Here is a 26,329-nt window from a genome sequence, read left to right on the forward strand (position 1 = left end):
ATAATTTCGGGTTCTGTATTTTCATTTGAAGGTTTTTCTTGAGCATCCTCAAGATACCACCCGGAAAGATTAACATCTTCCCATTTTATTCTTTTTGGAGTTATGACATTATGGACAAGATTTCTCATTAATAAGGTAGTTAAACCTTTAATTTGGCCATCATATGTTGTTTTGGTTGTAACTGGTTTCATTAACTTGTAATATATACGGTAAGTTACCGCAATATTTTCACGTCCGGGAAACATATCAAAACCTTTTGTATAAACTTTTAAGCGAAAGAATTTAAACAAATGAGTATCTGTCAATAAGACAGAAAAGTTTGGAATGCAATTGAAAAAAACTGAACCATCGCTAGGACTGGCCTCAACTAATCCAATTAAAGAATCTTGGAATTGGCGAAATCGTCTATCTCTGAGAGAGACGAGAACAGAAGCTTGTAATCCCAATCAAGTTAAGGGGAAAATACATCACAATGCACCTTACCAAATGGGTTGGAAATATATCACAAAGGGCCACATCCCACGTCCTAATTGTAAGTGTTATGGTTTCTAGCTCCTATAATTGTCAAATTTTGTAGTGCCAAAACTTTTCTTGGAATCTGTGTCTTTTGTAGCTCAGTTACATAATAAAGACTATGTATCTCTCAAGACCAAAGATCTTTACTTCAAGAAATGTAAGATTACATGGTCATGTTTGAGTACAACATCAAGTGAGTGTTTAATGTTCAAGATTCATAATTCAAGGTCAAAGTCAAGACAAAGTCTTTATACTTTGAACCTCAAGCTCAAGATTCAAGATATTTCAAGTTCAAGCTTCTTAAGGTTAAAAATTCAAGTTTGAATATACTTCAAAAGGTATCAATTTTAAGCTTCGTCTTATGACAAGATCTCAAGTTTCGTGAACTTCAAAGAACAACTGAAGAAAAAGAGGTTTCAATGTTCATACATCATGTATAAGGTATGAATGACCCTAGATTGACCATAGGGTAGGTCATTTTGAATACATAAATCAATTAGATCATTTCATAAGTGAATAGACTATTTCTCGACTAGTCCCGGACTCTATTCGACTAGTCCTAGCACTGGCTTGACCAGTCCAAGAAATTCCTTGACCAGTCCTAAGTTTATTACAAAATTTTAAAATTTTTTGTTAAGCTTCAACCAGTTCCGGAGACTGCTCGACCGGTCGTGTGAACAGTGCATGACTCGTTCTCGACCAGTCCTGCAGCCTCGACTCAAAGTTCAGCAACTAAATCTGGTTCCATACAACTAGTCGTGGACGACCTATGAGTAGTCATGGAACAACTTTATCTTATTACGCTCAAAATTTCAAAAATCAGTTGGTCCTCAGGACCAGTCGTGAACGCGATTTCTTTACCTATAAATAGAACATGAATTTCAGAGTTTTTCATTCAATTCAAGATAAGTCAATACACCACTCTGAGAAATAAGTTAGTGATCTTTTTAAGATATATTGTGCTTATTTAATATTCTCTTAATTTAGATTTATTATATTTGATTTTGTATTCTTTATTCCAATCATATTTAAAAAAGGAATTGAGTCTTGCCCTTTGCTTAGAATCAAAATCAAATAGAGCTAGCCCAACTTGATTTAATTTAAAATCAATTTAGAATCTAGAACCATTTCATAAGTGAGTATGGACATTGAACTTCTACTCCGATTTGATTCTTCTGGGCTTCATCAAAAGGAGAATATCCAACTATTTTACATTATTGTAAATTTCTGTATTTTGGTTTCATTGAGATGTACCAGAAAAATCTCTCTGTTTTGGTTTGTCTGAGGTGATCCAGAAAACTCAGAGTACAGGGGTTTTTTGAATTGTGTAATCCCACTTGAAAGACACAATTGTGAGGGTTTTAGGTGAACCTTGAAAAACCTATTTTCATAGTGAACGCTAATATCCACTGTGTGAGGATATTAGGAGTGGAGTAGTTGTGTGGCTGTTTTTTTAAACAGTTGGTGTACACACAAGCGAACCACTATAATTCTTTGTGTTTTGTGAGTTTGTAGTTTATTTTCTTTATCGTTTGTGATTGAAGATTGTGGGATGTATATGTGGATGTAAATGTTGTAATCTTTTATATTCAGCATTGTGTGGTGAATGTTGTAATAGCTTAGATTTCTATTCTTGCTATTCATTTCTTTATTCTTCTATATCAGTTTGAGTTTTTGATACACAGACCTTTCTAGGAATCAGGTTGTCCTACCATAAACCTTGGTTTTTGGTGTAAGGTTGTCCTTAGAACAACATCTGTATCAATCTCCCAATACTTGTACATTTGAGGTTGTGTTTAATTTCTGGTTTGTGGATTATTGAAGTGTTATCTTTCCTTTATTTGTTTAAATTCTGCTGTTATTTTTTGTTTAATTTGACATAGTCCTATTCAGCCCCCCCCCCAGGACATATAGCTTGGCCTTTTCAAAAATAGATCCATATCTTCACTTTAATGAGATATAGGTCTAGTTTGTTCTATAATTTTGATGATAAAATCTGTTTTAAGAGATTCATCATTTTGGAAAGAACCTTCTCGATAAATTTCTTCTGTAGGAACTTTTGGAATATACCAATTTTGGAGAGATTACTATATATCAGAGAATCTAATTTCTTCTTGATTTTTTATTGACAAAGTTTCAGCATCAATTGTTTTGGCAATACTTGTTGTTTCTATAGAAGATTTTGCAGAATCAAAATTACTTTGGGTTGAAAACCAATTTGTTATTTTGGATTTAACACTTTTGGATAATGATTTTTAAGAATTTTGGCAAGCAGAACTATTAGATTTGTCTAATTTGTATGTGTGTGTGTGTGTGTGTGTGTGTGTGTAACGTTGATTATTTTAGAAAAAAGAAATAGGTTTCTCACACAACGTTTACACGCCATGAAAGTGATAAAGTGGCACATGTGGGTGCAATCTAATCCATCCTTAGGTGGGCCCAACCATATAAATGTTATTATTATTATTATTTTATTCCAAACTCAGCTCGTAACCTAGATGCAAGACCTAGACACTTTCTAGATCTGACAAGATCTAAACTTGTTTGGATCCAAGTCTAGGTCTTCAAGATCTAGTCCCTAACTCGATTAGTGTAAGTACATGTTTCAATTCCAAGGATATTGGTTAGGTTTCATCTCTTTTATAGCTCAATTAATTCAAACTTAAATATAACTGATATATTGAGGGCATTGTATGTCAAGGAAATTACATTATGCTTTTTTACCTATTTAGATCTGACTCAAACTTACTCATTGAATAAACGAGTCTGGATCGTCCCATACTTAGAGTTGAATCATTTAATCCCAGCTTAGATTTTTGTGGCTTCAATTTCGGCTAAAATATAAGTGTAATTATGAAATGGCTCTTGTTTAAGACTGCCCTTAACCTAACTTGTCCCATTCGCATCAAGTCTGGATCCTCTACTTGCCACAAACATGAATTTCTCATTTGTTGCGATGTGATTGGGCCACATCGTCACATATAACATTTAATGCAGCAGTGCTGACAACATCAATTAGGGGTGTACATTGAGTTGAACCAAGTCGAGCTGGCCTCAGCTCGACTCGGCTCAGCCACTAGCTGACCTCAGCTTGAACTCGGCTCGGCTCAGTCATCAAGCCTGACGAAAATCTAGGACGTTACACCAGTTCGAGCCGAGTTCAAGCAAAGATTGAGCCAAGTTCGTCATTACAGCATTTTCTCAAACACCTAGACTACACCTTCAAAATCTCTCTATATCTGAGACAACAACAATGATTTTACTGGTATTTTATCAAACACCTTCTAAGCAACATAAAAATCAAGAAAAAAGGGTGTTGGTTTCATATACATACCTTCCTTGCCACTAGCAACACTTCTTTGAGTCATTTCATCAAACACTTGGTAGCAACATCAATATCAAAGTAACTGAGTCACCGAACTGGTTCAATCCGAGTTCGATTCGAGCTAGGTTCGATCTGAGTCGAGTCGAGTCGAGCTGGGGCCAGCTCGAACTCGGCTCGAACTCATTTTCGACTTAAAAAATCTGCTCGACTCAGCTCGAACTATCGATGATGACATGGACCAATCACAATAGAGGAAAATATGATATCCTTGTTTGTGACAAGCAGAGGATCTGGATTCATTCACACCCCTACTCACTTCCTACTGAAAAGATATGGATGAACTAAATATCCTAGCTTTTGATCGTCAATTTTAGATCATACAAAGTGATAACACTGGGAACAAGAGAAAAAATGAAAAATTCTCATGAGATTTTTAGTATATTTGTTTTACTCCAAATGGATTTTGTATAAAAATGTACAATGTACACATAAGGGAAAATATTAATGAAAATCAATAGACATGCATGAAAGGAAAATCAATTAGGACAATGTCTATCAATGGATATATTAAAATCAGTTAGGATAATATAATTCAATAGATAGACATGAAAAAAAAATGAATCAGGATACTATCCATCAACAAATATATATGAAGGGAAATCATTCATGATAATATCTATTATAAAGATGTTGTTGTAAAAGATCTATTATATTTCACTTGGGGTTATTCGCACATAGGATACTAAGAACTGATCATTGTTGTTAGATATCTTTAATTTGTCTAGAATAGGGGAGTTCGATTGATCGAGAAACCCCATTTTTGTACAGTTTGCTCTTTGAACAATTTACGCCAATTTTGATTATCGAACATGGGAGCTCAATCAATTGAAGATTGGTCAAGTAATGTCGATCAACCGATGCTTAGATTGACAGCATGCGCGGCTTTGCATAATTGCATGAATTATTTCATATTCTGGGTGTTATATTATATGTGTGCGTAATTGCGATATTATGGGATTCCAAGTAGAACTAAGTCATTTCTAGAGTTTGGAGAGGAGAAAGTAAGCGTTTTTTTTTTTTTTTGTAAGTACATCCATCTCTTGTACTTTTTCGTTTTCATAGTGATCGATGTCGCTTTGTGCCGTTCCCACGAGTGTTTTTCCACGTAAAATCGTGTGTCCTTTGTGCATGCTTTGTTTGCATTTATCTTTCGATTGTTTGATTCGAATTCAAGGTTTGCTTCCGCAATCCCCAACAATCAATGTGTGTGGATCTATGTTATATACAGTTTCGATAACTTGCTTTCATGTAATCAAGCTCGGTGTTCATGTCATGGACTATATTATTCTTAGAACTGCTCTCGGAACTGATCCAGACCATTTTGGGATCTTTTTTAGGTTGTATATAGTAATCTATTTTATCCATAAACCTATCACATTCAACACTTGTGTCTAATCAATATTTTATAGACATGATTTTGTTCGAACCTTGGCTTACAGAATCATGCAAATGGAGTTAGTGTTGGCCATAGGATCTGGTCACAGTGAACGAAAGCACAACCATTGATCAAGGGTTGGAATTGAATGTTATTGAGTTAGATCCATTTTGAGGTCTTTTTTAGATTGTCTATAGTAATCTATTTTATCCATAAACTTATCATATTCAACACTTGTGTCTAATCAATATTTCATAGACATGATTTTGTTCGAACCTTGGCTTACGAAATCATGCAAATGGAGTTAGTGTTGGCCATAGGATCTAGTCACAGTGGACAAAAGCACAATCATTGATCAAAGGTTAGAATTAACTGTTATTTGAGTTAGATCAAAGGATTTAAAAAAAATTATATTAATTAATTAATCTTCATACTTCTAAATTATTTGCGCACATTCTTATATCACCGAGTGAAATGTTTTGGATCTTAATTTTAAGCATATGAAGTTTTATATAAAGATAGTATGACCATTTGATTTTTAATAACATTCATGTGCCCCTTTTGTTAGAAGCTATGGGGCCACAAAGATGCAAAGCTTAGGTGGGCCACAATAGGACATGAATTTAAAAATCAGGTAGATCTTAAGCTCTTGGGGCCATACCACACGAAAACAGCAGTGAATGAATGCTCACCATTGGAAGCTTTGTGGGGGACCATAGAAGATTTGAATTAGGACCATATTTGTGCCTATAGTTTATCTAGATGGTAGTAACCCTACGAACGATTTGGATGGCATATAAACATCATGGTCAACTCTAGGAACGTTTCAACGCTAGACGTTTTAGTTCCCCTTATTTCATTTGGTGTGGCCCACTTGAGTTTTGGATCTTCCTTATTTTCATATTCTTGCCCTATTGTGGTCTTACAAAATTGATGGACAAGTGGATTTGTCACAAGCATCTCTGTGGGCCCCACACAACTTTCGACAATAGGGGCACAAGCAATCATGTCCCGCACTGCCATGCTTGAGGTTTGGGGCATGTTTGGGAGCATGGATTCGAAACCCCCTGGATTTGAAATTCCCTGGATCTATTTGGCACCCTATATTTGGAATATCCTGGATTGTAAAATTTCTATTTAAGAGTGATTTGAAATCCCCTAAAATTTTGTGGTATATTTACATGAATCTTCAAAGAGGCTAAGTAAATTATTTATAATGCTCTCAAGTGATATACTACAACATAGATAATTATGGTAACAAGCCCATCAAAATATACACATTGAAAAATGAAAAAGTAATTCCGAACTTCAGGTGAGCCATAGAAGTAAGCCCACTAAATTTCACCATTAAAGTAAAATATCATATGTTAAGATAAAAGTAGGCCAACTAAATTTCACCATTGAAGTAAATATCACGTGTTAAGGATAAACATATTTACTCTAATTTTGGGTAGTTAAAATATACACCATACAAATTACAAAACATACGTGCATGCACATTAATAAATAAAAGGATAAAAGAATACCAAATATAAAATATTTTTAAAGTTATACAAACCCAAATTGCTAAATTAACAAAACTAAAGTTATAAAAAGAACATAATACCCTCATCAATCTGGAATAGTGTTTATTAGAAATTCCCACCTTAGCTCAACAGGTAATTCGATGAAGAACAATGCTAAATCTCTATGCTCTAAGAGATACCTTAATGCTCGCCATGTATACGGTTCGTCTATGTTTGGTATGTCCCTAAGACATTGCATTATATATTGGCGGAAGTTACCCTTATCAATTTGGGCAGCATGATGCGTATCTATGAAGTCACTAAGTTTGTCTTTCATCTCTATCAATGTCGCCTGGGTTGCTTTGAGAGACGAGGTTACGCGCTTCATTTCTTGCACCATTTCATTGTTAGTTGTGACTTTCTTTTTCTTCTTCTGCGATCTTGAATAATATAGCCCAGCTTGTGGAGTATTAGTCATTCCAAATACTAACGATGTTGAAGGTTGCATACCTGCATCAAAGAAATTAGACCCTGGAGGAGGCACATTGGGGTTAAGCTTTAAATGGGTTTGAGTCAAATGCCCTGTATGTGGGATTCTTAGGAAATTCATTTGACTCAGTATGCACCATTAATTTGCTGCCAATAGCATACTTTGACCCAACAATTATTACCATATTATCACATTGAGGAAATGAGTTGTTCTGAAACACATTCACTTCAGGGTGCATATGTGGCCATTAAAATACAAATATATATTAACATTAATATGGTCAAAGCATGTTGTACCGTGTCCATCGAGAACTGCATTCGTAGATTGTAGGCATTTCCAATTATGGGACCCTCGAATATCATTTTCATCCTCCTCTTCCATATAATTTGTAGCGACTGCTGCTACTATCGTGGATGCTGCATTGCACATCACAGTCGCAGCTGATGCACCCGCAATTACTGCCGTGAATAAAATAATCGCTTTCTCAGCTACGTCATCGGTATCTGAGTCCGAATTATTTAAATTTGCCATTTATAACCTGATCAATGGACATTTGTTAAATTCATTACATTTAGTACGTGAGCTATGAAAACAAGTGTATTTTCATATGTACCAGTGATTTTAAATAAAATGAACTATCCGAAAAAAATAAAATAATACATTGGACCCAATGAAATTTATGTGGGTAGACATTCCTAACCAAATGTTCCCAACCCAAGCTTTGGATTAGTTTGATTATCTGAATTATGTCCACCAAATTGATTGCTGTCACAAAACCAAGCCTTTTGGATAACAAACCTGATATAAATTTTTTGAAAAGCTCAATGAGCTCAAAGTCAAACTAACCCACCACGTGGTGTGGTCCGCTTCAGCTTTGGATATACTTTATTTTTAGGCTCAACCCTTGAAATTATCTGATAAAATGGATGGAGTAGATAAAATACATAAAATCATGTGGACCCCGTAGAATTTACTCAGTACACAACCACCATTGCTGTTCAGCTAGTGACACTGCATGTTGGTTAGTGTTCAATGGGCCCCACAATGATGTATTTTTATAGATAAGTTTATAGTATAATCTTAAAATTGAGAAAAATCCAAATCTTAAGTAGACCGCATCATAGGAAACAGGCTTTATTGTGTGCTAACCGTTAAAAAAACATCCTGTGGTGTGGTCCACTTGAGATTTAGATTTGACTCATTTTTTGGATCGATACCTAAAATGATTTATAAAAATTTATAAAAGGCATATGGATCAAACACATACACATCATGGTGGAGCCCATATAGCACCGACCAGTAGCGTCACGGAAATGGGATTGTGTACTAAGTCAATATGCTTTTATCCTATCGAGTAAACTCTGTTGGGCTCACCGTGAGTATATATGGTTTAACCAAGCCGTCATTCATTTTTCTAAGATCATTTTAAGGGTTGAAACCAAAATCGAAGCATATCCAAAGCTCAAGTGGATCCTACCAAAGGAAATATCGGGAATAATGATTTTCACCGTTGAAATCTTCCTAGGGCCCACAGTGATGTTTGCCTGTCCTCCAAATTGTTCATAAGATCACACAGACATGGATGATGGGAAAACACAAATATCAACTTCATCCAAAACTTCTGTGGCCCCAATAATTTTCCAACAGTAGATGTTGGATTTACACAGTTTCCTATGGTGTGGTCCAATTGAATTTTGTATATACTTTATATTTTTGCTTAAGTCCTGAAATTATCCGGAAAAATGGATGAATGGAGCGGATAAAATACATAAATAACGGTGGGTCTCATAGAGTTTACTCAGTACGGACGCGGATTCCGTCCTACCCAGTCTCTAGCCTCGAACGGGCAGTTCTGTGGGTGGGCCCACCGTGATGTATCTGTTTATCCATGCCATCCATCTGTTTTCTCAGATCATTTCAAGGCATGAGCAAAAAAAATAGATAGATCCGACGCTCAAATGGACCACACCACAGATGGCTCTTGCATTTAATGCAACTAACATTTCATGCTTTTATGCATTTAATAAAACCAAGATTATTATTTGGTGTGGTCCACTTGAGCGTTAGATCTTCCTCATTTTTTTTGTTCATGCCTTAAAATGATCTAATAAAAGGGATGGATGACTGGCCAAACCACTGGTATAATCGTGATGTACCTCAGTAGGTGCATCCCTGACTATGGGGCTTACCTTAATGCATGTGTGTTATGTCCAACTCATCTATTAGGCTACAAGAACCTGGATGAAGAAAAAAAAAAAAAAACAAATATTATCTTGATCAAAAATCTTAAAGTCCCACACATTATTTTTAATGGTGGATATTTAATTTCAAATTTGTGGTTAACTTGGTTAACCTGAGATTTGAATCTGTTTTATTTTTATATCATACAGTCAACTGCATATATTATTGGATGGTATGGATATACTATACACATAACAAGGTAGGCCCCACAGTTAGGAAAATACTCATTATAGTTCGATGCAGGTAAGTACTGAATTTAACATACAGCTCACAGCCACTTCACAACTTTACTCATTCTTATAAAAAAATTAACGTCACCCACCTGAATTGTAGTTTGAAATCCACTCCGACCACAATGTGAGTCATCTTATTTTAGACCAAGGATCTAAATTTCATGCTCATTGGTTGTTCAAGTCAATCACATTATTGAAAACAGTGTACACAAGCAACTATAATAGTTGAAACTGTTTTCATTCATATGACTCACCTGGATGATAGTTGGGCTTAAATTATTTTCTCATTGATTAAATTTTAATGAGCTATATAATGGTTGAATTAGATTTCATATAACCATCATGGTGGGACATATATGAATAAAGGATTTCTGTCTTTCCAATCATTATTTTATTTGGTGTGGCCCACATGAAGCTTAAATCAAATTGATATTATCTTCACACACATAACTTTTGATCAATCATCGCATGGCTGGAGCAGATTTTACATAAACATTATAGTGGACCAACCAAGTATTTTTTTTAAAAATACATTTAAAATGTTAGTTTTGGTACATTACCTTTTCAAAGCTTTTTTAAACATCAATGACAACCTCCTTCTCAGATAGCTTGGAAGAGGTCAGCACAGAAAACCTTTCTCTGCACTTTGGAGAGGGTTGCATGAGAAATCTTCATCTACAATAAGAGGTAAAAAAAAAAATGAAGGTTTTTGGAGAAGATGAGAGGTAGAGGAGGGAACTGCATACCAGTGAGTGGTAAATGCGAATATGTTTGTTTAAAAGCAAACCTCACAACGGTCGGATTTCCGACCGTTGAGGGGATTTTAGGATACAATCCAACCTTCAACTTTGGATTTCAAACCCCCTCAGGGGATTTCAAATTCCCACACCTCGGTGCCAAACAGACAAATCCTCTCAAATCCCCTCGAATCTACAGTACCAAATGGTTCTTATGTCATTGAGAGCGCCAGTACTTATTAGAATGATCATTTTATGGTATGAGACCAAAAATGAGGTATATCCCAATCTCAAGTGGACCACATTATAGGAAACAGTGTTGAATGAATGTTGACCATTAAAAACGTTTTGGAGGCTATAAAAGTTTTTGATGAAGCTGATATTTATTATTTCCCTTCATCTAGGTCCTTATGACCTAATCAACATATTAGATGTCAAATAAACAGTACAATGGGCCTTAGGAGGATTTTAATGGTGGATATCCAATCACTATTGTTTTCCTATGGTGTGGTCCACCTGAGATTTATATCCCTCTCATTTTTGGGATCAAGCCTAAAATGATCTGTAAAAATGGATGAACGGAATGGATGAAACACATACATCATGGTGGGGCCCACCTTCAACTTTGGATTTCAAACCCCCTCAGGGGATTTCAAATTCCCACACCTCGGTGCCAAACAGACAAATCCTCTCAAATCCCCTCGAATCTACAGTACCAAATGGTTCTTATGTCATTGAGAGCGCCAGTACTTATTAGAATGATCAGGCCCACTTCAATAAATGTCATGATCTATTGGGTGTCGGTCATGTTTCTACAGGTGATCTGGACCACTCGTTTTAGGTGATTTAAATCACATTTGATCTGTGAAAATTACTTGTTGGAAATCCTCCCTGATCTAAGATTTTTGGAGTGGGCCACTGATGTGTGGCTCAGTTCCTTTATAATCAGTCTACTATTTTGCCAGGTGATCTTCAAGGTAGGCCCTATGATTTGGACCGTTGGGTGTTTTAGACGAGTGACTCAGCTGAGTCGCTGAGTCTTGGATTGACTTTCCATGGGGCCCACTGCCATGTTCGTGAGACATCCACTCCGTTCATCAGTTTCTCCAGCTCAGGTTAGGGCATGAGCCCAAAATTAGGCAGACCTAAAATCAAGTGGGCCACACCACATGAAAGAGTCAGGATGAAAAGGCCCACCATTGAAACCTTCCTAGGGCCCACCATAATGTTTATATACCATCCGAGACATTCGTAAGATTATTCTCACCGGGATGAACAGAAAAAAGAAAAAAGAAAAAAAATCAGCTTATCCAAGACTTTCGTGTACCCATGAAGGTTTCAATGGTAGCCATTCGAACCCCACCTCTCCCATGGTATGGCCCACTTTAGTTTTGGATCTACCTCATTTTTCGGCTCATGTCTTAATATGAGTTGATGAAACTGATGGACGGAGCAGATGTCACAAGGAAATCATGGTGGGCCCCACAGAGATTCCACTGCAGGGGATCCCTTTAGGTGGGGGTCAAAGGAAATTAGCGTCCTACGTTCAGTGGCCAAGCCATATAACGAGAAGGTCTCAAGTCCAACCGGTTGGACCAAAAAGTTATGGTCCATCCATCGGATAACTTCTAACCTATTAAGTGAATGTGAAATCCAACCCTTCCAATATGGTGGACCCATCGAGAGGATTACCTATTATAAAAACAAGCCCTATCTACTCGTCAATTGGGCCACTCCATAGAAAACAATGTCTAGCCATTGATTAATAGCAAAATATGGGTTTAACCTACTCAATGAGTAGATGTGTCTGATTTTGAAATTCCCATTGTGGGACCTACCTATTGGACGGATTGTATGTCCCACGCCCATGAGAGGTTGGAAGCTATCTACTAGGTGGACCATAACTTATGGTCCAACCAGTTGGAGTTTTGACCTCCTATAACTATAAACATGAATTCATCTAACCACGCTTCCTATGAAACGAATGGGCCAGATTGTGGGTTGGCCCATCAGGTTTTGGGCCCAGGTCAATTAAGGGTCTGGATCACGCCTGTAATGGAGGTCTTGTGTTTGGCCGCAGCGGGGTTTTGAAACACGATTAGTAAATGAGCTGGGCCTTTGTATAACTATTGCAAAATTCTCTCAGGGCCAGATCAGAGCCGCTTATCATGTTAATGGGCGGGCAGGGCCCTGAAATAAACATGGATTTGAGACCTTGCGACTCAGTCCGACTCACTCCAACTCTTCCGGTTTCAAGTCAAATTGCATGAGTAGGGGTTGAATTGCGCTGACTCGGCTGAGTCATGGGTGACTCACTGTATGAAACCAGAACGGTGTGACCGACTACGAATGGCCTCAGATGTCTCACATCTGACTAGAGCTGTACACAAGTCGAGTTAACTAAGTCAACTCGCTCGACTCGACTTGAAAAAGGTCAGCTTGAAATTGAATTCAAATCGAGTCGAGCTGGTATTTGGAGCTCGAAAAAAATTTGAGCCGAGTTCGCGAGCTCGACTTGACTCGAATCAAATCGAACCTCAACTCGAATTGACTCAGATCGAATAAGGTAGCTGACTCGGTTATTTTGATATTGATGTTGCTTGCGGAATGTTTAATGAAATGACTTAACGAAGTGTTGTTTCGATTGCGTACGTTCTCTGTAGGATCAGTTATTGGGGAAGAAGGAATAGATACGAAACAAATTACTACCAAAAAAAAAAAAAAAACTTTACATTATAAAACTGCCATCATATTTTGATTTTGATGTTGCTCACCAAGTGTTTGATAAAATACTTGTAAAGTGTTATCACTGCTTGTTTTACATTCTGTGAGAAATTGAAGATGCATTTTATATGATTGAGAAAATGTCGCATATGCTTGAACTTAGCTCGAACTAGCCCGAGCTGGTGAACGATATGAGCAGACAGGCTCGAGGACTGAGCCGAGCCAAGTTCAAGCTGGGGTTAGCTACTGGCTGAGCTAAGCTTTGCCAAGCTCGATTCGGTTTGACTGGTGTACAGCTCTACATCCGACTCATTTGACTCGTCCAACAATTCTATCCATGGAAATAAAAGGCTAGATTACTAAATGGGCCCGATCTTGGCTTAATTTTTATGCCCGATTAATAGCTATGTCGGCTTGGGTTGATCTTAACCCAGCCCGGCCCAGCCCACACATAGATTCTACGATGGTTTTTTCATGGGCTTGGATGGGCCTTTCAACGATCATAAGCGAAAATGAATAGGAAGGGTCCACCGTAGACTGCACTTGCCTCCAAAATAACTCTGATAGGATGATCACAATCATCTCATTTGGCAAGTCTCGCTGTCCATTTTCCAGGCTCTTAATTGGATGGCAGTGATCATCTGATCAGAATGATATGGTACCACCTTCAGCCAGTCTACTCTTTGCACGGATTTGGTCCACTGTAAGTGGGCCTGATTGGAAAAAAAAATGAACGGCTACGAAGAAAATGGCGTGTGTACATGCTTGTGGTTTGGGTTGCAAATGGGCTGCTTGACCTGATGGGCCATTGGACCCGACTAGAGCTAGGCATCGTGTCGAGCCGGACCAAGTTAGGGCTGACCTGACTTGATCCGGTTTTGAAATAGGCCTGACCCAAACTCGACCCGACTCGGTACCGAGTCTAGCATGCCTGACCTAATTTGAGTCCGGGTCTGGCTAGGACCAGTCCGGACCGAGTCTGACTTGGTCACAATTACCGAGTTGGGTAAGGTGCAGCGGGTATCCAGGTTCACTTGCTGGAAATTGCAGCCTCTCCATAAGCTACACTACATTTTAGATCTGAAACATATTATCTGAGTTATACACACACACACACACACGCACACGCACACACACACACACAGAAGTCGAGTTTCAGATCAAGTTGAGTTAGTACTGAGTTGGATTTCGGATCACGTCAAGTCGAGTTACAAGGTGACTCGAACTTGACTCAGTTTGAGTTCGGAATGGATGAAGTCAACTCGATTCGGATCGAGTGGGATTTGAACGAGTCAGATGAGTCTAGTCATCCCGAGCCCAGCTCTAGATCTGACCAAAAAATAAGTCAATCAGGTCTATCTTATACCATGGAGCAGGCCTAGGTCCAAAAGTCCAACCTGAATTATGAAATTGGTCAGCTCTAGACCGTCTTAAAATCAACATGATCTAACTTGTTTAGAACTCGAGTTTTAAATGGGTCTAATTTAAGTCATTCTAAAACAGACTAGACCCAGACCCAAACATAAGCCTAGATCTAACCCAGACACGGGAAAGGTAGCTAATCAATATATGAAAATTCAAGCATTTGATTAATTGATTAATACCATCCAATGCAAGTGGAAGAATAAGAACCCTTAGATGAGATCTGTCGTCCATAAAACCATGTGTTGTAAGATAATATGCAGCCATATGCTCTTAAGTTTCATTTGATTTAAACCTTGATACAACTGACATATTTGAAACATCATTTGTATAAAAACCCATTTATAATTTTTATATCCAACCTAAGTTGGATCTATGTATCCGACACGAATCAAACCCATGAGATAAATGATTTGGGTAATCCATTAAATAAAGGAATTTGGATCTTCTGCTTACCACAAATAAATTCTTTTCATTATATTACATCATGATTGGTCCTTATCTTCAATGGCATTATCAGCACTGCTGCATTGAATGAAGTGTGTGATGATGTAGACCGATCAGATTGCAACAAATATGATTTTTTTCTTTACGGCAATCAGATAATCAGAATTATAAATAAATAGGTGCTCAAGTGGTACTATATGGTGGGGCCCACTTAGTCTATTTATCACATCCAAACTGTCCATTGGAAACAAAACTCTCATAGGGAACAAGATCAGAGTGGACTCCCACCCTTGATTTTCACTAGGGCCCACCCAAGTTGCAAAACAGCTTTAAGTTTGGTCGTGGCTCTTAATCCAATATAAATTAAGGGTAGTGCCAGCCTGAATTAGCTGTACACCACAAATCATTAGTGGAATCTCCTCTAAATTTGTCGCATGTGTTGTAGCCCACCTGAGCTTCCGTTTGGGATTATTTCTAAAATCCAGAAGGAACATGATGGGAAGGATCTTCTGGACAGGTCAGATGTCATGAATATATCAGATGGGTCCCACATCTACCTACTACGGAGACTACACTATTTTAAAGGATAAACTTTCTTCTTTTATTTATTTATTATTCAAACTCAATTCAAATCCAAATTTTATTAGGTTGGATTAGACCCTATTATTAAATGGGTCAGACCATAGACTCTTCTAGATATTAGCCCGAGCTGCACCACTAGTTGCATGTCTAATTAGTTGGTATGTGGGGCTTACATGGTGTTTGTGTGAAATCTGGACCGTCCAACAAAGTCTTCCTACTATAAGAATGAAATGCTCCAAAATTCGGGTTGATCCAACCGTGAAAATGAGATGCACCCATGAACATGGAGTTCTTTATGTAGTTATTCATGTTTCTTTGGTGTGGTCCACCTGTTAGTTGAGTTAATCTGATTTTTGGGCCATCCCATTTTCATGATTGGACAATTTTATTAAATTGGCTAGATGTCGTACAAACAACATGGTAGGCCCCACACTAGGCAGTTGCACCTGCAATCAGTTGTGTGAGAGCATTCCTCTTTCTTAATCGGTTGTGTGATAGCATTTCTCTTTCTTAATTATGTATTTTTCCCAATTGCCGCCTACCTTTTTAGCCATGGACCAAAAACCTCTCCGTTAGTTTGGAACCACAGGCATGTCACCTAACCTTCGAGAGTAGGTGGGGCCCACCTCGTTGTTAGTGAGAAATTCATCTTATCCATATGTTTTTCCCACTCATTTTAGGGCATGTAGGCCCATGATGCCTCAAGATGTTTCTACGGTGGAGGTTTAATCCCCACTATTTCTAGTCGTTTGGCTCATTTGAGCTTGGTATATATCAACCTCCACCATAAAATGATCTGGAAAAACAGATGGATGGCCTGGATTTATCACAAATATCTTGTAGCTCCACAAATATTTCAAGAGCGAGCGTTTATTCCCCACTGTTTCATATTCATTTGGCCCACTTGAGTTTTTGATGGCTTTCATATTTGATCTCATGGCCTAAAATGAGGTGATAAAATAGATGGACGGAGTGGATTTATTACAAACATCATGATGGGCCCACTTAGGTCAGGCAACCGTCGTCGGTCTGGACTTAAATGTCCATCAAATTTCTACTCGCGCATTAGGCGTTGATTGACATGATAACCTAACCCAGACCGTACGTGGGTCACTTTGATGTTTTTCAGAAATCCACACCGTCCATCTGTTTTTTCAGATCATTTTATTGCATAGGAATAACAATGAGGCAGATCCAACGCTCAAAGTGGGCCCCACGATACCCCAGTATGTTTCAACAATGGACGTTCAATTCCACCGTTTCCTGTCCCATAGCTCATTTAAGCTTTTAATCTGCCTCATTTTTCTCTCATTTTCTGAATTGAGATGGGAAAACAGATGGACAGAATGGATTTATCATGAATATCCTGTGGCCCCACGAATTTTCCAATGCTACGTTTGGCCCACTTAGCTTTGCATTGGCTTTATTTTCAGCCCATGCCTTGAAAATCAGATGACTAATCTGATGGACAGGATGAATTTATTATTTCCTTGATGTATTTATCATATATCTACACCGCCCATCCATTTTACCAACTCATTCTATATAAACCCAAAAAATGAAGCCGATTGAAATCTTAGGTGGACCACACTACGAAAAACAGTGTGACTGACCATTAAAAGCTTACTGTGGGGAGCAAAAGTTTTGGATCAAGTTAATATTTATATTTTCCCTTCTTGTGGGCCCCACCATGATGTGTGTGTTTCATCCATGCTGTCCGCCCATTCTTCAAGATCATTTTATGGTATGAGCCCAAAAATGAGGTTGATCCAAACCTCGAGTGGCACGCACAGTATTGATTGAACGCCCACCGTTAAAAACTTTTTGGAGGCCACAAAATTTTTGGATCAAGCTTTTATATATATATATATATATATATATATATATTCCCTTCATCCAAGTCTGTATGACCTAATCAACAGGTTAGATGTCAAATACCCATTACAGTACAAATACCCATTACAGTGGGTCCTAGGAGGTTTTTAATGGTGGACATTCAATAACAACTGTTTTCCCAAGTCATGGTTTATCTGAGATTTAGATCTACTTCATTTTTGGGTTTCAAGCCCTAAAATTATCTTTTAAAATGGATGGACGGCGTGGATGAAACACATAGATGATTGTGGGGTCTATGTGGCACCGACTACTAGCTACGAGGCTGGTGGCAGCGTCACTAGCCAAACCGCCTCCGGAACTCATGCGTTCTCTGAGGAGCTGATTAGCCGTTACCCTTGTAACACCCACAAGGTGTTGCCCTTACCGTGTGGGGCCCACCTTGATGAATGTATTGTATATCCGCTCCGTCCATTCATTTTCGTAGTTCATTTCACTAAGTTATTCTAAAAAAGATAAAAATCTCTTCTGGACCACACTACTGTAAAAGGGGGATGAATAATATTAAAAGTTTTTTGTAGATCCCATAGGTTTTGTATCAAGCTGATATTTGTATTTTCATTCATCAGGTCTGTTTGATCCTATCAACGGGTTGGATGGAAAATAAACATTGCATATTTTCTTATGTTAGGCCCTTGTAAGTTTTTAATGGTGGGCGTTCAATCACCATTGTTTCCTGTAGTGTGGTACACCTGAGATTTGGATCTACTTAAATTTTGAGAGAACCCCCTGAAATGGGCTAGAAAAACGGATGGACGGGGTTGATATACAATAATTCATCAGGGTGAGCCCCATGCTACGGTTAACATATTAGTGGATTTCTCACAAACATTATGGAGGGCCCCACCTAGGTTTCCAGCGCTGTAACTTCCCACAGAAGGCTTTTGAAGGAGATCCACGTCCCAACTCATTCACTCCCTTGTTGACACCATCGACTTCAGTGGTGTGTTGACAGTGCCAAGTACTGTGCGGGACATGGGCGCGGATTCGATAGTGACAAGGTCAGTATTGAAGTGATGTCACCAAGCTCTGTGGACCCACCATGATTCATGTGTTGTATCCATACCGTACAATCATTTTGAAGTATTATTTTAGGGCAAGATCTAAAGAATGAGTTAAATTCAAAGCTCCAGGTGGACCACACAAAAAACAGTGGGGACGGTGACGCCCACCATTAAAGAATTCTAAAGGCCACAAAAGTTTTCAGTCAAGCTGATATCTGTTTTTACCTTACCTTAAAAACCTTTCAAAAGAGACCCAGATTCTGACTTTAGCATCGGAGGGTCCCCTGGCAAGATCAGGGTCACCTTTTCCTTCTTTCGTGTGTAGATTCCAGGGTCTTAGAAGAGGCGAGCCTAAAAACAACATCAACAAATTCTATGGACGAGACAGCATCAACTTCAGTAGTGTGTTAATGTGAGCAAGTTCTGTAAATCGTATCATGATGGCATGTGTTATATTTACACCATTCAACCATTTTATAACATCATCTTAAAATATGATCCAAAAAATAAAGTAGATTTAAAACTCAAGGGGATCAAACCGAAGAAAGCAATAGGGATATAACACATTTTTTGCTGTAGTTTATTCTAACCTTGGATTTGCCTATTTTTTTTTGCTCATTATCTCACTAAATGAATGAATAGTGTCAATATAACACATACGTTATGGTTGAACCTACAAAACTTGTTGACCTTAACATACTAAGTTTAGTGGTGTGTGGCACACCATACAATTTTCCTCGAGTTTAATGATCCAATTGAGATGGAGAAAAACCGTCCTTTTTATTTTTTACTTGAATATGTCTGTAGTGTTATATTTTATTTTAAAAATAATATTAAAATTTGAATTTTCAAATTTTCGGTGATTTCCCTTCACATTTGAAAAGCTTTGATACTTTTGTGTTGTGAATTTTGTCCCACATCAGATTTGAAAAGGTAAACTATCTTGTATATAAGATAGTCTTTTTGCCTAGGGCTTGAGCCCCTTTCAGGGAGCATGTGAATTTGGTCCTGTAGGGGGGGCTATGCCAATAGCTCTAAAATATGTCATTGACCACACGCGCCGAGCCGAGCCGAGCCGTGCCAAGTCCGAGTCCGTGTGCGCATGCGCGTGCGCGATCGTGTAGACGTGCGGGACGCGCTAGGCGCGAGTGCGGTGTGAGTGTACTCGCGTGAGTGTGTGTGTGTGTATGGGTTGTGCGATGGGTACTTGTAGGAATGTATGTGCGAGTGTACTCGCACTTGCACCTTTCGTTGGTCGCCCCCGTTGGGTTTAAACCCAACGGACCTAACTCTTTTGTAAAGGGTGCTTATGCACCACTTGAGTCTATATAAAAACTACCGATTCCAGTTTTAAATATACGAAATTATTATCTCTCTTATAAAACTCTCTCTGATATAATTTTAAGAATTTTACTGAGTTCATCGCTGAGTCAACTCGGCCCTTGCGGGTTAATCTGCAAGTGGTCGAGCACGTGTACAGTGAGTGCACCGCGGGGACCGGGTCATAGTCGTTGTATCTTGGAGGTCGATTGCTCTGAAAAAGTTGCACTTGGGAACTGTCCAAAGGGAGCAAATTCGATTTTAAGCCGAGTGACACATCACGCCTCGACTCAATTCAATAAGTTCTTCAGTCTCAAAATTTATATTCCTTTTTGGTTCTCGATTTTTAATAATCTATTTAATTCAACCAAATATTCCAATAATCTTGAAATCGATTTGTTGAATTACATAGACTATGGCTACGGTAACAGTAAATGCTTCTACCGAGTTAGCCAAAATCGAACCGTTCGCTGGACAATGCTTTAAACGATGGAAACAGAATTGATGTTCGCAATAACCACTCTTAAAGTTTCATACATTTTACCTGAATCATTTACTATAGATCCAACAAATCAAACTGAAGTAACAAATGAAAATAATTGTAAAAACTATATTCTAAACTATTTATCTAATGAATTATATGATGTGTATGCTTCTTATGTTTCTGTTAAAGATATATGAACTGCTTTGTAAAAGAAATACATATTGGAAGATGCATGCGCTAAGAAACATACAATCGCTAATTTCTTTTATTATGAAATGACAGACGATAAACCTGTCACAAATCAGATTCATGATTTTCAAAATGTAGTTCACGAACTGTCAACTGAAGGAATTAAGTTGGATGAAGTGTTTCTATCAGGAACGTTAATAGAAAAACTACCACCCTCCTGAAAAGAATATAAGAATAGAATAAAACATAAAAAAGAACGATGTTTCTTTAAAAACCACTATCGTACATATACAAATAGATGAAGCCAATAGAATCAGGGACCAAAAAGAAAATAGAAATGAGATACATTCAAAGGCAAATCTTGTGGAATCAAGTCAGGAAAATAATAAGAAAAATGGCAAATGTTATAACTGTAGCAAACCCGAACATTACGCAAATGAATGCAGGCTCAAAAGAAGTGATGCGTTGGAACTCAGGAGCTGAGCTTTTGCTCGACCCCTGATTTTCAGGATGTTACATGTTAAAACCTGCAAGCTTAAGAAAAACAAAGATAAGCCGTAGGCTAATCTTACAGAAACAGGCAATGAGTCTAACATGGTAGTAACTGTGGTGTTAGAAGTCTTTCTTACAAACAACTTGGAGTGAGTACTAGATACTGATGCAACTAGGCACGTGTGCAAGGATCGTAGCATGTTTACCTCCTACCAAACATCAGGAGATGATGAACAGGTGTTCATGGGTAAAGCTAGAACGTCTCCAGTTGTAGGAAAATGGAAAGTACTTCTGAAACTCACTTCTGGAAAGACTCTAATGTTGAATGATGTCCTACATGTGCCTGACATTAGAAGAAACTTGGTCTCTGGTTCACTCCTCAATAAGGCTGGTGTCAAGTTAGTATTTGATTCAGATAAGCTTGTAATGACTAAGAATGGAACTTTTGTTGGTAAGGGATACTGTAACGATGGTTTATTCATTATAAATGTATCCAATGATAATAATAAAAAGACATCCAGTTCTATTTATATCATTGACCCTTTTTATCTATTGCATAGTAGATTATGTCATGTAAATATAATATCTTTAAGAAAAATGAAGAGATTAGGTTTATTATCTAATATATCTAATGAAAGATTCGATAAATGTGAAACTTGTGTAGAATCAAAATTCATTAGAAAATCCTTTAAACAAATAGAAAAATCATTTGTTCTATTAGAGTTGATACACAGTGACTTAGGTGATTTTAGAAATCACATGTCTAGAGGTGGAAAAAGATATTACATAACTTTTGTAGATGACTACTCTAGGTTCACTAGAGTCTATCTGTTAAGGAACAAAGATGAAGCTTTAGATGCTTTTTCTAAATACAAAATTGAAGTTGAAAATCAGTTAAATATAAAAATTAAAAGACTTAGAACAGATAGAGGAGGTGAATATGAATCTTCTCAATTTAAAGAATTATATGAAAAGAGTGGAATAGTTCATGAAACTACAGCTCCTTATACACCAGAACAAACGGAATAACAGAACGTAAGAATAGAACTTTAAAAGAGATGATGAATGCTATGTTAAATAGTTTAGGCTTATCCTCAAATATGTAGGGAGAAACAATTCTATCTGCTTGTTATATTCTAAATAGGATTCCTTCTAAATCTTCTGAACAAATACCTTATGAACTTTGGAAGAATCATGTTCCTAGTTATAAATATATTAAAGTATGGGGGTGTCTTGCTAAAGTAGGATTACCTGAAACTAAGAAAAGAAATAACTGACTGTGTATTTGTAGGGTACGCACAAAATAGTGCAGCCTACGAATTTTTAGTTTTAAAAACTAAGGATAATATTTTAAATCCTATTACAATTATAGAAGCAAGGGATGCAGAGTTCTTTGAGAACGTATTCCCTAAAAAATCTAATCTATAGGAATATAGGAAGTCAATAAATCAGATATTGCGTCTACTAGAAAAAATGCTTACGAGAAAGTAATAGAGAGATACAACTAAGAAAAAGTACTAGGGTTAGAAAAGAAACTAACCTAGGAGATGGTTTTTTCACCTTCGTAGTAGAAGATAATCCTACAACCTATATAGAAGCAATTAACTCTCTAAATGCAACCTTTTGGAATGAAGCAATAAATGATGAGTTAGAATCTATTATATCTAATAACACTTGGAAAATTGTAGACCTACCACCTGGAAATAAACCAATAGGTTGTAAATGGGTGTTTAGAAAGAAACTAAAACCAGATGAGACTATTGATAAGTTTAAGGCTAGGTTGGTAGCGAAAGGCTTTAAACAAAAAGAAGGAATAGATTACTTTGATACATACTCTCCTGTAACTAGAATTACAACTATCAGGGTCTTAATAGCGATAGCCTCCATATATAAACTGGTGGTACACCAGATGGACGTTAAGACAGCTTTCCTAAATGGAGACTTAGAAGAAGAAATATATATGGAACAACCTGAGGGTTATAAGATATCAGGAAAAGAAAATAAAGTATGTAGACTAATTAAATCATTATATGGTTTAAAACAGGCTCCTAAACAATGGCATGAAAAATTTGATGGTGTTTTAAAATCAAATGGTTATCATATAAATGATGTAGATAGATGTGTATATAGTAAAATTTCTGGAAATGAATATGTTATTATATGTCTTTATGTTGATGACATGCTTATTTTTAGAACTAATATTAAATTAGTTAATACAACTAAGAAATTCTTGTCATCTAAGTTTGACATGAAAGACTTAGGAGAGGCTAGTGTAATCTTGGGTATTGAAGTAACCAGGAAAAATGATGTTATTATATTATCTCAATCTCATTACATTGAGAAGATATTGAGAAAGTTTAACCATTTTGACTGTTTACCTGTCAGTACTCCTTATGATTATAGTGTGACTCTCATGAAGAATACAGAAAATAGTGTGTCTCAATTGGAGTATTCCAGAATAATTGGTAGCCTTATGTATCTAACAAACTGCACTAGACCAGACATTGCTTTTGCAGTAGGTAGGCTAAGTAGATATACACATAACCTTGGAAAAGAGCATTGGAATGCTTTGTCTAGGATTTTGAGATACCTAAAAGGCAGTATAGCCTATGGTTTACATTATAATGGTTTTCCTGCTGTATTAGAAGGATACAGTGATGCTAATTGGATTAGTGATTCAGATGAGACAAAATCCACGAGTGGATATGTCTTCACTTTAGGTGGAGGAGCAGTCTCTTTAGAAGTTTACCAAGCGGACATGTATCGCTCGGTCTACTATGGAATCCGAGTTTATTGCCTTAGAAAAGGTTGGATCGGAAGCCGAGTGACTTAGAAATCTCTTAGGTGATATACCATTGTGGCCAAAGCCTAGTATCGGTAGTATCTATTCATTGTGGTATGCAAGCTATATACAAACAAAAAGTAAAATATATAATGGAAAGAGTAGTCATATTAGACTCAAACACAACATTGTGAAACATATGTTGCGTGATGGAGTCATATCTATTGACTTTGTGAGGTCGAGAAAAGAATTTAGCAGATCCTCCCGACCAAAGGACTATCTAAAAGGTTAGTCAATGATACATCGAAGGGAATGTGGTTGAGCCTAATATACTAGTGTTGTAACCCAACCTATACAAGTGGAGATCCCATGAGATAAGTCCAATGGGTAAACAACAAGACATGAGGTAGACGATTGCCTTTGAGTTGTATAAGCTCCTTTTATGGTGTATGCAGGCGAAGATGAGTTTTAGAATTCTTAATGGATCCATAACCATATTTTTGGTGGTGTATACATTGTTGCATACACTTAATGGAATTCACTTATATGGGTGTGGAAGTGGGCCGCTTCCTATGAGAATCTAGGTGAATTCTCTGAGCACTCATGAAATCCAAGTAATGGTATATGGCTAAAAAACAGAACCGCAGAATCACTTGCAGAGAAAGAGTTGTGTGAGTGGCATGTACTTGCGATCTACATTAAAAGGATTCGGGTTCAAGACTATGGTGTTACGTGATTGTAGAACTGTCTTGCTTACTCTAATGTCGGTTCAAGTCTATGGTGACATCGATACCATTGCACAACTATTACGCTTTAATCCAAAAGAGTTTATTTTAAAACATGTGGGGATTGTTATATTTTATTTTAAAATAATATTAAAATTTGAATTTTTAAATTTTTGATGATTTCCCTCCACATTTAAAAGCTTTGGTACTTTTGTGTTGTGGGTTTTGTCACACAGATTTGAAAAAGTAAACTATCTTGTATATAAGATAGTCTTTTTGCTGGGCTTGAGCCCCTTTCGGGGGCATATGAATTTGGTCTTGTGGGGGCTATGCCAATAGTTCTAATCTATGCCATTGACCACACCGCGCGGCGCCGGCCGTGCCGTCTTAGTCGAGCAAGTCCGAGTCAGTGTGCGTGTGTGTGTGCGCGTGCGGAGTGCGCATGCGGGACGCGCGCGACACCGCGACGGATCAGGGGTGTGAGGCGGGTGCGAGTGCGGGTGCGGTGTGAGTGTATTCGCGTGGGTGTGTGTGTATGGGTACTCGCGGGTCTTTGTGCGAGTGTACTCGCACTTGCATTTTTTCGTTTTAAACCAGAGATACATCCCTTCCGGTTGGTCGCCCTTGTTGGGTTTAAACCCAATGGACCTAACCTTTTGTAAAGGGTGCTTATGCACAACTTCGGAGTCTATATAGACTACAGATTCCAGTTTTAAATATACGAAATTATTATCTCTCTTATAAAACTCTCTCGGATATGGTTTTAAGAATTTTACTGAGTTATGGTTGAATCTACAAAACTTGTTGACCTTAACATACTAAGTTTAGTGGTGTGTGGCACACCATACAATTTACCTCGAGTTTAATGAACCAATTGAGATGGAGAAAAACCGTCATTTGGCGTGAGTGTGTGGGGGTGTGTGTGCGTGTGTAAAACAAGAAAAAGAAAAGAAAAGAAAAAGAAAACCATCATTTGGCAATAGGAAAATAAGGAAGTGAATTGGCTGGTGTACCACACACTGCTGACTAGGCTGGTGTGTTGATGTCACCAACTTCTATAGGTCTCATTATAAGGTATGTGTTATATCAAAATCGTCATTCCATTTTAAAAGCTCATAGCAATCCTTAAACCTAAAAATAAAACAAATCCAAAGATTAAATGGACCACACGGCATAAAGCAACCAGAAATTAAATGTGTACCATTGAAAACATTCTTAGGGTGATAGAAGTTTTAGATTAATATGATATTTGTTTTTCCTCCTCATCCAAGTTTATGTGACTTTACAAAAGATTCGATGGAAAATAAATGTTGTGGTGGGCTCACGAGTGTTTTGATGGTGAGAATCATTGTTTCGTTGCTATTTGTAGTATGGTCCACTTAAGCTTTGTATATAACTCATTTTTGGGTCTATTCCTTGAGATTATTACTTTAAAGGGATGGATTATGTGATATAATAAATACATCATCGTGGGCCCACGTAACATTGATCTCCTTTGGACTGCTCGTACAACTCGGAGAGAGGAGCGTCTGCGCTCCCCTTCGCACGACACGTACCCACACCAGCCAGTTCGGTGGTGTGTGGTACACTACCAATTCAATTCCGTAAAACAAAGATTGGTTTCAAAGAGTAATATATGTGGTCAAACAGGGTAGGATGGTCATTTCAATAGTTAACGGCTTCTCCGTAAAACAAAGATCGGTTTCAAATAGTAATATATGTGGTCAAACAGGGTAGAATGGTCATTTCAGTAGTTAACGGCTTCTACCTGAAACAGAGATTG

General features: G+C 37.5%; 1 protein-coding gene across 2 annotated transcripts; it reads right to left on the reverse strand.

Moving 5' to 3' along the window:
- Window positions 1–6,783: 6,783 nt before the first annotated feature.
- Window positions 6,784–10,592, reverse strand: LOC131227984 (uncharacterized). 2 transcript variants are annotated; one of them, XM_058223797.1, is made up of 3 exons: window positions 10,306–10,592; window positions 7,568–7,809; window positions 6,784–7,312 (listed from the first exon to the last, which is right to left on the reverse strand). In XM_058223797.1, exons 2-3 carry the CDS (start codon window positions 7,800–7,802, stop codon window positions 6,888–6,890), a joined length of 660 nt encoding a protein of 219 aa, XP_058079780.1. In that variant the 5' UTR covers window positions 7,803–7,809; window positions 10,306–10,592; the 3' UTR covers window positions 6,784–6,887. The 2 variants fall into 2 exon arrangements, with proteins under 2 accessions (XP_058079780.1, XP_058079781.1); XM_058223798.1 differs by having other exon boundaries at window positions 6,784–7,291; window positions 10,306–10,580.
- Between the last annotated feature and the right edge of the window lie 15,737 nt (window positions 10,593–26,329).

Source organism: Magnolia sinica, chromosome 15 (genome assembly GCF_029962835.1).
Source record: "Magnolia sinica isolate HGM2019 chromosome 15, MsV1, whole genome shotgun sequence".
Lineage (NCBI taxonomy): Eukaryota > Viridiplantae > Streptophyta > Magnoliopsida > Magnoliales > Magnoliaceae > Magnolia > Magnolia sinica.